The sequence below is a fragment of the Chelonus insularis genome, unplaced genomic scaffold (assembly GCF_013357705.1).
Source record: "Chelonus insularis isolate UGA/USDA-ARS -01 unplaced genomic scaffold, ASM1335770v1 contig_88_pilon, whole genome shotgun sequence".
NCBI classification, from domain to species: Eukaryota; Metazoa; Arthropoda; class Insecta; order Hymenoptera; family Braconidae; genus Chelonus; species Chelonus insularis.
In genome coordinates this window covers 1,216,986-1,229,954 of record NW_023276776.1, presented here as the reverse complement: position 1 = coordinate 1,229,954, position 12,969 = coordinate 1,216,986, and the positions used below count along the sequence as shown (strand labels likewise).

General features: G+C 25.2%; 3 protein-coding genes across 4 annotated transcripts; 2 read left to right on the top strand and 1 right to left on the bottom strand.

Moving 5' to 3' along the window:
- Window positions 1–6: 6 nt before the first annotated feature.
- On the top strand, window positions 7–7,606 carry LOC118071921 (uncharacterized). Its single transcript, XM_035091414.1, has 4 exons — window positions 7–151; window positions 2,172–2,390; window positions 2,501–3,318; window positions 3,395–7,606. The coding sequence occupies exons 2-4, from the start codon at window positions 2,313–2,315 to the stop codon at window positions 7,266–7,268; spliced, it is 4,770 nt and encodes a 1,589-aa protein (XP_034947305.1). The 5' UTR covers window positions 7–151; window positions 2,172–2,312; the 3' UTR covers window positions 7,269–7,606.
- On the top strand, window positions 202–2,061 carry LOC118071922 (cytochrome c oxidase assembly factor 6 homolog). Its single transcript, XM_035091415.1, has 3 exons — window positions 202–527; window positions 1,640–1,778; window positions 1,858–2,061. The coding sequence occupies exons 2-3, from the start codon at window positions 1,641–1,643 to the stop codon at window positions 1,954–1,956; spliced, it is 237 nt and encodes a 78-aa protein (XP_034947306.1). The 5' UTR covers window positions 202–527; window position 1,640; the 3' UTR covers window positions 1,957–2,061.
- Window positions 7,607–8,153: 547 nt separating the features above from the next.
- On the bottom strand, window positions 8,154–12,424 carry LOC118072014 (REST corepressor 3). 2 transcript variants are annotated; one of them, XM_035091563.1, is made up of 10 exons: window positions 12,167–12,424; window positions 11,769–11,837; window positions 11,603–11,677; window positions 11,266–11,480; window positions 11,001–11,183; window positions 10,410–10,520; window positions 9,785–9,873; window positions 9,476–9,650; window positions 8,988–9,302; window positions 8,155–8,911 (listed from the first exon to the last, which is right to left on the bottom strand). In XM_035091563.1, exons 1-10 carry the CDS (start codon window positions 12,264–12,266, stop codon window positions 8,822–8,824), a joined length of 1,422 nt encoding a protein of 473 aa, XP_034947454.1. In that variant the 5' UTR covers window positions 12,267–12,424; the 3' UTR covers window positions 8,155–8,821. The 2 variants fall into 2 exon arrangements, with proteins under 2 accessions (XP_034947455.1, XP_034947454.1); XM_035091564.1 differs by lacking the exon at window positions 10,410–10,520 and having other exon boundaries at window positions 8,154–8,911.
- Window positions 12,425–12,969: the final 545 nt, after the last annotated feature.

Below are 12,969 nucleotides of genomic sequence, written 5' to 3'. Positions count from 1 at the left end.
ATGAGCCTTTAATCATCCTCATATAAAATCAAAAATGTAGGAAATGAATTTCTTGACGCTTATCAAGCTGTTGAAAAATGAGTCGGCAAATTACTACCAATAGATAATTTTTTTTTTGTTGAACAAGGATTATTAACTGATAACACCACTAGTAAGTAAAAAATTTATATTTTCTTTTATTTTTTAATTCTTATCAAATAATATAATCGACAATAAATTACATAAAAATTATAATCTGAATTATTGTAATTTACATAAAATTACACAAAATATGACATAAAATCAATCTGGTTTGTTCACAAAATGATATTGCACATGGAACAGTTCCTGGTTGTATTTTACTGGATTACCGGCTAATCAGCTTGTTGCTCCAAACAACAATTATTTTGTTTACTGGCTGGTCAATAATACAATTTATGCGAATTAATATCACGAATCTTACAAAAGTTTATATTAACCTCTAAATTCACATATTCTTTAGAAGATAAACATTGTGGAGAATTGTTAAACATCAATTAAAAATTAAGGTTTGTTAAATAATTAAAATTGGAAAATTATTTTTCTGAAAAAATTCAAATTAATGATATTTTTACGCAATATTATTCATTTTTTTTTTTTACTAAATAAACTTTATTTTATACATGCATTTATTATTTAAATATTCTAACCTATAATATAACTCATACCAATAATAGTAATTTTATTTGTTAGAATGACATAATAACTCACAAAAATGTATTTTCATTTAAATTTGAGTTGATACTTTTTTTTTTATAAAAAATTTTAGTTTTTTCATCATACAAACGGTTTAATTTTTTTTATAGCAGAAAATTTTAATCATTTTTGTACACAATAAATCTGTTATTATAATAGATTAATTCAAAATCTAAATCATTTTATTGTAGTTAAATATATAAAGAATGATATAGCACTAAATTCTTTCATATTGATTCAAGGTTCATTTAAGTATTAAAAAGCTTTTCATAAAGAATGTTTGACTCAAAATAAATCTCAAAGGTGTGGGATATTTGCCAGAATATTTATGTTGAATTTAGTAATGGCTGGTAATAAATTTTCAATCTATTAATAGATCAAAAACTTTTAGAGTTCTTAAGACTTTTAACTTTTTTGCAATTTAATCAAACGATAGTTCAACATTGTTAATGGTGTAAAATACAGTTCAGTTTATTGAAATAGACTTTCTTGTTTGATGGCTCTACATCTAAGTTGTACTGTGTATACAAATTTATCAAAGTTTATATATTCTTATTGACGTATTTCCAATAATGTTAATATTAACCGAAATATTAAAAAAAGATTTTATATTGTTTATTTTCTTCAAAAAAAATTTAGTGCAGATGACAATAGTTCAATATCTTGAATTACTTTTATTCTAATTTAGATAGTGTACTATTAAAACATTTAGGTAAGTTATTTAAATAAAAACAAAATTTATCCAATTTCACATTATAATTGAACAAACTCTGTCTAATATTCTCCTAATGGCTTCATCTTATTAAATAATAATCAATTGGCTTACATTAAATTTATCAATAAAAAATAATCAAATAATACTGTACATATTTTTAAGCAAAAAAGATTTTTAATTTTATAATAATGTATTTTTATACATTTTCAGGATGTCTTTTATCAATAAATCAGATCGAGAACATTGTTGGAACTCGCGAGATGATTACTGGAAATGTCTGGATGAAAGATCAGCAGATGAATGTAAAGATTTTCGACAAAAGTATGAAAAATTTTGTCCAGCACAATGGGTAAAGCAACATATTATTATTTTTAAGAGAAAGTTTAAAAGAAAAGCAACATTGGAGATAATAATTTTTTTTCTTTCAGGTAAAACATTTTGACAGAAAACGAGAGTACTTAAAATTTAAAGCAAAATTAGAAGAAGAAGGGTATGTTAATGAGCATCTACCAAAGAGAGTGATTTAGCTTTAACTAACAGACATATTTGTTATAAATAATTTTTGTAAATAATCATTATATTTGAAAATAGTTTTAAAGTGAATTAAATAAAACAAATGATGCTTTACACAAGTTAATTGTGTTAATTATTTAAAATCTTTTTTAATATTAACCAATTTTAGATATATAATCATTTAAAAATTTAAGAAAATACTAAAAAATATGATTAAAATAAATTTTAGGAATAAAAGCAACATATCTACACTTAATTGTGTAGAATGTTCTAACAAAGAAGTAGCAGTACCTTCGTTACCACATCGTCGAATTTTCTTCATAAGAAATCATAATTCAGATTGACAATTAGCTTCAATGTAGACAGGAATATGGATTTTGAAATTGATATCAACGAAATATTAAACCAAATACGACATAAAAAGGAAAATGATCTCGATAATGATAAGGTAAATGAATATAATTAATAAATTAATATATAAACATATATAATTAACCAATTGAACTAATTATTTGCTAAGAAACACATAGACTATTTTAATTTTATTTGTTCTTACAGAATTCATGGTTGTATTTAAAAGAATTCATGAAAATAATAACAAATAATACAAAAATAAGGGATCAAAAATCACTCCTTGCATCTCATGCTTTTTTTAAAATCAATGCAGAAATACATTCAGATATTTTTCATCAAGTCCAATATATTTTACAACAAACTACTAATATTAAATTTTTAAATGAATCATTTGATATTCTTGATTCAAAATGTTTTCAATTAACATTTATTCATGGTTATTTACTTGTAATTAATGAAAGTCTTTTTAATTACGACGATTTTATTTCTTGTTTTCAAATAATTGAAAAACATTGCATTATCTATACTCCATATACTTATTTTGCTTTTAAAGTACTTAAAGAATGGTTAACCAGAAGTGTTTATCTTAAATTTTGGAGTAATAATGAACATAATAATGAAATTGAAAATAGACTGGAAACAATTATATTCTCTAATTGGGATAACAGTATTAATGATGTTGCAAAGTTAAATAATTCACAACTTTTTGCAATATATTTAAAAATTATGGAAGACAAATATCATGGATACATAGAATATGTTTTTTCAACTTGTAGTAAACAGTTATCTTGGGCAAGTACAAAAAAATTTACTATTCTAACAGAAGTTTGTAAAGTATGGAATAGTATTCCACAATTCGAAAATCATGAAATAAAAGAAATTATTGAGAGTTTAACTAGAAGTCAATTAAAACATGTATCAACAAAATTTTATCTTTCTCTTCTTAATAAATTGGATGAAACACAATGGACTAAATATTTTTTGAGTAATTTAATTTTGGTTTTTACTACATGGGAGCAAGAGTAAGAATTTTTTTTTTTATAAATACAAATTAAGTTTTTTTTTTTTAATAATTACAATACATTTTATTATTTTTAGGGGAAAAATGAATGCATTACAACTCTTGTGGGATCTTTGGATGAAGCCTACTTTGAATAAATTTAGAAACGACTCTGGATTATTGTCAAAGTTGTGTTTATCATTTTGCAAAGAAAAACTGGTCATATGTCAATCATATTTAGCTAGAATATCTATTGAATTGAATATCTCTTGGAACGATGTAACTTCATTGTTATTCATTGACGAAAGAAACAGAATCATACACGAGCACTATCTATTTACAACTCATAATGAAGAAAATATAAGATTGAATATTATTACGTATCATTGTAATATCAAAGAAACCTATGAAATCATCAATTTTGAAATTATTAAACGTTTCCTCTATTACAATGTCAAAACGACTTCTGTTAAATTGAGAAAAGGAATTTTCAATAATATCGAAATTCTTATTGATCGAATTAGCAATTCACCATGGACCCAACAATTATCTGAATTTATTTATTGGTTAATTGATTTTATTTTGGACTGTTTGGAACCTGGATCATGTTACCAAAGAAAGATTATTGGATTAAAGTTATATGAAATAATATTAATGTCAGCTAATCGAAAATTGACTACTCAAAAACCCAATTCATTTTATTATCGAGTAACACAATATGCTGGTAAATGGAAATTAAATAACAAAAAAAGTTTGTTAATTCTTCTTCGATTGTGTTTAGATCCTATAGAAGAAATTCGAGAAGTTGCATCTAAAATTATAAAAAATTTTTTCGATATGACAATTTTATTACCTGAAGAAATAAATTCATTAACTTCTAAAGCTATTGAAATGAATAAATCTTTGAAGTTTTATGAATTAACTGCCGGAGTAAAGTTATTATTATTAATTTCACAAGTTCCGAGCAAAAATAATTTTTTCTATCATGATAATCCACAAAATTTGTATGAATATTTGCTTAAAAATGCTCAAAGTAGTTTTGATCTGATGAAGAAAGATTTTTTAAAAGCTCTAGCTAATGAATGCAATTTTAATGCTTCATTGATTGCTATTTTACAACTGGGTTCAAATAATAATTCAATGAATTCTTTTCAAAGCATTTCTGTCGACTACTTCACTAGACTGTTGGATTTATTAGAAGAAGCAACAGTATTTTTCTTATCAGCATTATCACCGAAATCAAGTAATATCTCTTACTCTTCATCATTTGCAGAAATGGCTGTAGCTATAGAAGAATTAATAAAAAGTAGTGTAATCAAGCAAGATATTAATAATGCTGTCGTCACTCCTGCACATCAAGCAGTCATTTCAACTATCTGGATGGCTTTAAAGACAATAAGTGAATTATGTGCTAAAATATCGACATTATCATTAAAATTTGATGAATTAAAACGATCAGTAGATTTAATTACTTCTATTTTAATGAAGTGTCGTCACAAAGGAGCTATAGAAGCTGCTGGAAGTGCTCTTGCTGAATCAATGCGTCATCTAACTAAAACAAATAAATTTGATCATGTATTTGATACATATTTAGATAAATTATTAAATTTGAATTCAAATGATCAAATTAATTTAACTCGACGGGGAGCTGGATTTTCAATAATGTTTCTCAATATTATAAGTAACGATAAAAAAAGAAGAATTATTCATATTGCTATTAAAAAAATTTTAAATTCACTTAATGATTCAGATAATAGTATCAATACATCAAGTAAGTTTATTGATTCAAATCAAGATTCCCCGCAAGCACGTTTATTACATTTTTTACGATGCATTGTTGCTGATAAAAGTCTTCTTGAAGATTTAATTTTTTACATAGAAGATATTGCATTAGTTGCTGTTAGTAATCTTCAATCCTCTGAATGGGCTATCAGAAATGCTAGTTTACAACTTTTAGGTGCAGTAATTCCACGTATTGTTGGACAAACAGGTGAAAATGAATTAATATTTGGCACTGGATATCTAATTAATCATTTTATAACTCATTATCCAACGTTAGCTGCGTTAATTCTCAAAAGTCTTAGTCATGAAAATGATTTTAAAACTACTAATATTCTTGTACCACTGTTGATAATGTTATCTAAAATGTCTGTAGATGGGACAGAATTTACAGATTATTCATCAAAAGAATATGTTGATAAATTAAAAATACATCTACAACAGTTATTTAGTCATCCTGTAGAGCATGTACGATTTTTAGCTGCTAAAACATATGCTGCTCTGATACCAATGAACTATTTGGTTACAGAATTAGCTAATATAAATACAAAAAATGATGAAAAATACAGTAAAAATTATATACATGGAAATTTACTTTCTCAAATCAGCATTATTCAAATGATAGAATACAAATTTATATTCCTCAAAAATATGTCAACATATGATAATAAAATTATTCGGAGAATTTTTGAAAATAAAATAAAAAGAAGTGCAATATTCATTTCAAATTGGAATGAATATCATAAAAATGAAAAACCAATTAATTATGTTATCGAAGCAGCTTTTTTACAAAGTATTGTAAGCTTTCCGTTATTAAATGATGATAAAATTTTACAATCATTTGAATTTGGAAAGTATTCTACATATTTAATACATAAACTTATAATGTTTCCTCGCCAATCAACATATAAAGAAATAGGATATTTCGAATTATTTTATCAATTTTTAAAAATTGGAATTCGTATGAATTTTATTCCAAATGAAAGTATTTTGTCTAGTTTTTGGAAATTTTGTTCGTTATATAACTGTCATGAAAGGATTGAAAATAATTTTTGGAATTATTTTTCTAAATTAATAGATAAAGTGTACAAATATGACAAACATCGAATGGTCAATTATATATATTCAACTTTTGATACTATAACTAAAGATGATTTGAATGACAATGAAATAATGGAATATTTAAAAGCAATTCTTAATATTATTAGAATTAGTAAAGATAATATCTTAAGCTTATGGACACGACCTTTATTTATGAAAAATTTCTTTTTAAGACTTGATTCAATGATACAAAAATCTAAATTCAAAAAAATACATTTATTATGTCGGTCGTTACTTGTCCTTATTCTGAATCAAATGAAACCATGTTCTAGACATTGTCAAGAAATCAAAGATAAATTTTATAGTAGACTATGTAATACTTGTAAATGTTTAATACATTTTGATGATATTATTGATGCAGTTTATGATCTAGATGTAGAGAGAAGAAAATGGGCTATTGATAGTTTAAAGAATCTAGATTTATGTAATTTAGATTTTAGCTTTAAAAGGAGAATTATTGAACCATTAATAAAGTTAGTAAGTGATGAAAACGAAGAAATTCGTACATTGTTTTGTAAAGATGTATTAGAAAGAAAAAAATTATATAACATTCGTAATTTTTTAGACAAAGATCAATTTGAAGAAATATTTTCCGATAAATATATTGAACCACAATTTGAATCGAATTATTTACAGATTCCAGAATATTATTTTCATCAAGTTATTAATGTAACAATAATTCTTCAGTTTTATTGTTCAATTAAATTCAATGACTTTCCAGACAGTAATTATATTCTTGACTTAATTAATAAAATTGTCCAGAAAAGCCAGAATTATCAAATTTTAAAAAAAGAAATAGAAAGTCCATTCGATCATGACGAAACTTATTTTGAATGTACCAAATTCTTAAATATTTATTTTAGCTTGAATTCTCAATATTATCCATATTTCATAGGATCACTTATCACTGATATAAAATACAACGATATAATTGAAACCGGAAATCTTTCTTACGAACATTATATTACAGCAAGAATTCAAAAGGGTAAGAGTTTAGAAATTGATAATATTTTAAATATACAAACTAATGAATATGTTAATTTTAAATGGAGTTCTAATTGTTTAAAATATAAAGAAAATCATCATAATTAATTCAAGCGCAAAGGATTATAAAAAAAATTGTCGAAAATAGAGTTAAGGTATTTATATATATATATAAAACCTAAATCTTATATTTTAATAGCTCATAATGTGGCAACATATCTCAATAATTATCTTTATTTAAACTAAGTTAGTTATAATTAACATTCTTAATATTTTTGAGTAATTACTATAAACTAATATAAATTATCAATGTAACATTATAATTTTCTAAGTGATTAATGGTTAATAAAGGAATAACTAAATTATTTTATGACTTTTAGGTTTTTTTTTTTTCGAAAACACTTAACTTTTTAACATTTTTAAAGAACCAATTATCCGTACACGGAATGGTGTTCGATGCATAAGCAATTAAAAAATACATTATGGTATTTATGAAATAATCATTAGCATGTAATATGTACAATTTTTGAATCTTTATTGTTGTATTTCATTCTTTATTGGATACTGAATAATTCACTATCAATTCTTTTGTTTCATTATTTACAAGAAAATTGCTCTTAATATTATTTTAAGAACAATTTCAAATAATTTGTACGTTGCATGTAAGCAAAAATACGTTACATTCAGGCAGTATTTTACGTACACAAATGCTAACAATTATATATAGATAATTTTATGTTTCTATAAGTCAATTATGCTTTTCTTTCATGATAGCTGAAAAATCGTTTAATCTTTTTTTTTTATTTTTCGATCCAGAAAGTTATTCAGAAAAAAAAAACACAACATTATATTATTGATATCGATCATTTACAACTAGTAAAAAAAATAAATTAAAACTGTTTCAGCTAAAAAATCTATTTAAATTAATCTCTAATGCGTAGAATGAAAGTTTTACTATTTTATTGCGAATAAATTTTAAGCATAATAAATGAATTAATTAAAAGCAAATTCACACTTAATATTAATAAATGTTTCTACTATTGCCTTAACATTCTTTATAAGTGTTTTTCATATACATATATAAATATTTATATATATATATATTATATATAAATATATATAATTGTATAACTTAGTAATACATAATTGCATAGGTTAGAGCTAACACAGAAATCTTTAATAATATAAATAATCGTTCAAGTATATACAAATTTTCTTTCAATCTATAAAGCTGCACTGGCTCATAACTGCGAAGTTCAATGGAAAATTATGCAATTATTTAAGAATAATGAAATTTTTACTAATTTATATATAATTTCTATTTTTGTTTTTTTTTTTAATGTATTAAAGTGGCATTTTTCAAGTGTCGAGAACAAATTTTAAAAAAATGATGTGCAGTAAATAAATAATAAGTTTTTAAAAAAAATCTTTTGTTCTAATTTTGATCATTTTTTTGTAAAAAAAAAAATCGAATCTGGTGTGATTACAATGAAACCTATAAGCTACGAAATAATCTCATTGTTGATAAATAAGTTGATTTAATAATTTAACATATTATCTGATTGATAATAGTAGAAATTCTTTTAAATTGATTTATATGTTTAATTGGAAATTCAAATTAAATTTGTTTAAATAGTTATGCTTACAATATAAGTCGACTGTTATTTTGTAGATTGATTAACACTAACTGATGATTTAGACTTTTGAGATGTTTCTGGAGATTCGTTATTCGATGTTTGTTCAACCTCCATCTGAAAAAAAAATTATCTCCATTAAATAACTATTAATATTTAAACTTAGATATTTTTTTTCAAATAAAAATTTTACTTTTTCTTCTTTTTCATCATCAATAAGAATAGGTCCATTTTCAGCTTCATATTCTCTTAACACAGCATCAAGATTATATCGTCTTCGATAATTGACAAAAAATGAACGCAAATGAGACTCGGTTTTAGTTCCAATTACATCAGCAATTGCTGAAAAGTCTTTTCCATATTTCCTTACACCTTGAACTGCTAAAAGCAATTCATCATTAGTCCAACGAGCATTAATACGACCAGAAACTTCAGGAGGACGTAAAACATCAATGCCATCAGCTGTTTTACGTTTTAGAGCACTAACTTGTTGTTTATTAGTTTGAATCTAAAAAATAAAATTATTTATTAATATATGAAGAATGGTAATTTTTTCTATAAAGCAAAATATTTTTAAAAGAGTAGAAAAATAATACAGTTGATTGATTAGAATTGAAAAAATTAAAATTTAATAGAGATAAAAAAATGTATCCACACGATAAAGTGGCAATAGAAACATACTTGACGTTTAAGGCTAACAATTTCAGTGTCGATAGCCAGCAAACTGTTGTTTGCTTGATTCGGCTGGCCAGCCAAGACTGCAAGATCGTCGTGATTTACTACCAGTCCACGTGGGGGTTTCCGTTTATTTGAGCGACCCGGCATGGAACTCAGAGGCCTCGCGACACCCGTGCGCCTAAACCAATCGTCAATATCAAAGTTTAAAAAAACTTAGAAAATCTATAGGCATGTGTGTATGTCTATGAATATCAATTTTTTCTAAAAAGTTCCTTCTTTTTTTATTTTTTTTTTTCATCTCAATCCACTGACCTCCAGTGCAGATAGCAGCTATGACACGCGTGTCCTTTGGGCGTAGCACGAACGCTATGACAAGCAACACCGCAGTTGCTACAAGATCCCTACAACATATAATTCCCTTTAAAGTTAAACAGAAATGGATCATTTATCAACCCCCCTCGCTTGCCTATATATGTATCAGTAACATTCATGGTATCAATTTTATCAATGATTCAAATTCAAATTTATTATATCTTTATGATCCCAAAAATTTATGTACAATTTATGAAAAAGCTATTTTTTTAATTTTCAAGTCTATTTCTAATGATTTCAATAGGTGCAATGAAATCATTCAATAAAACAAAGGTGCTCAACGGTTAAAATATGATAATTATTTCAACAAACATTGTCAATGTAGCTTGTAATTGATTGATAGATTATAATTGAATCATAAACGACGATATTTACATGAAATGAGCGAGCGAGCGGGATAGATAATGAATATAGCGAAAGATTGATAAAAAAAAATATAAAAAAGCATTAAAATTCTGTTTTGAAGCGAAAAGTTGTATCAAAGTATTCATTGATTATTTTTTGCTTCAATCCAAAATTTAAATATAAATTAAAATATTGCGGGGTAAGGTTTAGGTTTAAGTACCTGAACCTGAGGGATGTTTTCCGAGTCGGAGGAAGCTTTTCCGTCAGCACCTTGACTTCCTGGCACAGTTTGGTTTTTTCCACGGCGAATTCCGCGGTGGATCGTCCATTTCTGGAACGTTCCACATCATTTTCGTTCACATATACGACGTAACGGATATAATTAAAAAGAACATATTTTAAATTATTAATCGAAATAATTAAATCAAATTAAAAGTGTGCTTAAAAAGTGCTATAAGAAGGAAAAAACATTTATTTTTTTATGAGGTCAATCTAAAAAGTTCTAAGAAATATTTTTTCTACTGAATAAATTACTAGTTGCTGGAGCCATTACCTCCTGTTTCATTTCCGTGTGGATACATTTTTATCAAAGCTACTTTAATGACTGTCATGCGGATTAAAAAAAAAAAAAAACATTGTATTCTCTATTTTCTTAGATGTTCAATTTTTAAGAAATGATTGAAAAAAAAAAAAAGAATAATAATTAAATAAAAAAGACATTTAAATTATTAATTGTACAGATACGATCATGCGACAGAATTTTGCACTTGTTTTTAAAATTTATTATTAAATAAAACAAAAAGATTCTTACTTTTTCTTCAGATTCACTATCAGTATTTGAGCCAAGTTCGCTGCCATTTTCACTTCCATTTTCACCATCCTTACCTCCACTAGTTAATTTTCGAGCTTGTCGATCCATCAATGATGTTCTTGATCGTGTCTTTTTCCAACTATAGTAATACTTAACAAGACTAGCAATCGATTTATCCGGAAGCTAATAAATAAGAATTAAAATAATATATTAATAGAAATTATTTTAACAGATATCATGAAATATATTAAATTGTTCATTTTACCATTTGTCGTATACGATGAAAACTTTTTCCATGAAATTGAAAGGCTTGTTCAAATAGAACCTTATCTTCAACTGTCCATTCATCAGGAAACGGAGTGAAATTAGACAAATCGAGAACTGCCCTCTCTAAATTATGTTTATGCCAAAACAGCATCCCTAATGCTTGTTCTCCATTATAACCATACTTTTCTTTAGCTAATATAATATATTCATCCACTATAACATAATAGTAGTTTAATTATTTATAAAATAATGGTTTATGTAAAAAAGAAATACTGAATTAATATATGATTAGATTAGATGAATATTAAATGTTTTTATTAGATATTTATACTCACATTTTTGATCAGGTATATCGGTAGTTGGAGACCAAACTAAAAGAGCTCTATCGGGACATTTATCAAGACGCCGTTCTTAAATTAAAATTTAAAATAATGATTATTTCTTAATTTGTTGTATTTTCAAATAGATTAAAGTATATTGAATAGATATTTCAATATTTACCATTAACTGGGATAAGCTCTGGTACAATTACTTGGTAATCTCTACCGACTCTAATTTTTTCGGCTGGAACTAAATTTTCATTTGTTAATGTGATTTGATTGTTTCAACAATTTCATTTAAATTCTTATGTACAAAAAAAAATTTATAATGATTTAACACTAAACTAAAGAGGAACATAAGTCTTGAAAAATCGATAATATTAAATGCTTTTATTGCAATTAAAAAAATCGAAGCGTTGGTACAAATTTGTATATTCAAAATTTTGATGCTAAATGTATAAGTCATGTATAAGTAAATATTATTATAAATATTTATTTTAATAATATCTTTCGATTGTTTATTGATAATTAGTATTGATAAAAGAATAAAGGAAAATCGAAAATAAAAGAAATAATTACCTCCGTCTTCTTCACTGGAAGACTCCGTTTGATTGGGGCTGGGACCTCTCGATCTTCGTCCGTTTCTTACATTTTCCGAATTTCTTTCAGCCAAAACCATTTTTTATTGTAATTAAATAAAATTTTGAACTTTTAGGAATATATTTATGCACAATTTAATGAATTAAAACAATAGAAGACTTAAAAATATACAATAATAAGCTACAGCTTGCGAAACGTAGTGCTTATAAGTAGACTCGCCAAAGGACTATGCCAGACTATGCGTGCTTAAGATGCTTTCCATACTGATTTAACAAACACAGCCTCGTGTGACCGTAGCGAAAGTGAACATGGCTGCCGAATACTGACTTCTCATTGGATGTTACAGAATTAACTAGAAAATGGCTGACGTCCGTTCTTGATACCAAATGAAAACTCCCTAACATCTTTCATATACAAATTATTTTTAAAATTTACTGTATATTTTCGATAAATATACATATTATAAAATACAACTTACAATTATTAATAATATTTACTTTTAATATGATAATATATGAGTTGTTTATACACTAATAATATTGATTTATATGCCATTTTTAGTTTTTTTTAATTGACAGTACAAAAGCTTTATTTTTAAAATATTATTCATACGAAAATAAATATTCATGCTGAAAATATTTATAATGTTATATTATTTAAAATTCAAGTTAATTATTATTTACAGGATTTAATGAAAAATGTTATCACATAATTGTGAAAATGGTCATAAAGGTGATGATTCACTGACTACGGCCCTGGGTTAAGAAGATCTGATGAGATTT

Bases quoted from the DNA above. Each gene is read 5' to 3' on its own strand.
- LOC118071922 (XM_035091415.1), top strand. From the start codon at position 1,641: ATGTCTTTTATCAATAAATCAGATCGAGAACATTGTTGGAACTCGCGA. The intron at 1,779-1,857 runs GTAAAGCAACAT...TTTTTCTTTCAG, and splicing joins AATTTTGTCCAGCACAATGG to GTAAAACATTTTGACAGAAA.
- LOC118071921 (XM_035091414.1), top strand. From the start codon at position 2,313: ATGGATTTTGAAATTGATATCAACGAAATATTAAACCAAATACGACAT. The intron at 2,391-2,500 runs GTAAATGAATAT...TTGTTCTTACAG, and splicing joins ATGATCTCGATAATGATAAG to AATTCATGGTTGTATTTAAA. The intron at 3,319-3,394 runs GTAAGAATTTTT...TATTATTTTTAG, and splicing joins TTTACTACATGGGAGCAAGA to GGGAAAAATGAATGCATTAC.
- LOC118072014 (XM_035091563.1), bottom strand. From the start codon at position 12,266: ATGGTTTTGGCTGAAAGAAATTCGGAAAATGTAAGAAACGGACGAAGA. The intron at 9,874-10,409 runs GTACTTAAACCT...TATATGTTGTAG, and splicing joins AAAACATCCCTCAGGTTCAG to GGATCTTGTAGCAACTGCGG. The intron at 9,651-9,784 runs GTCAGTGGATTG...CGATTGGTTTAG, and splicing joins AGCTGCTATCTGCACTGGAG to GCGCACGGGTGTCGCGAGGC.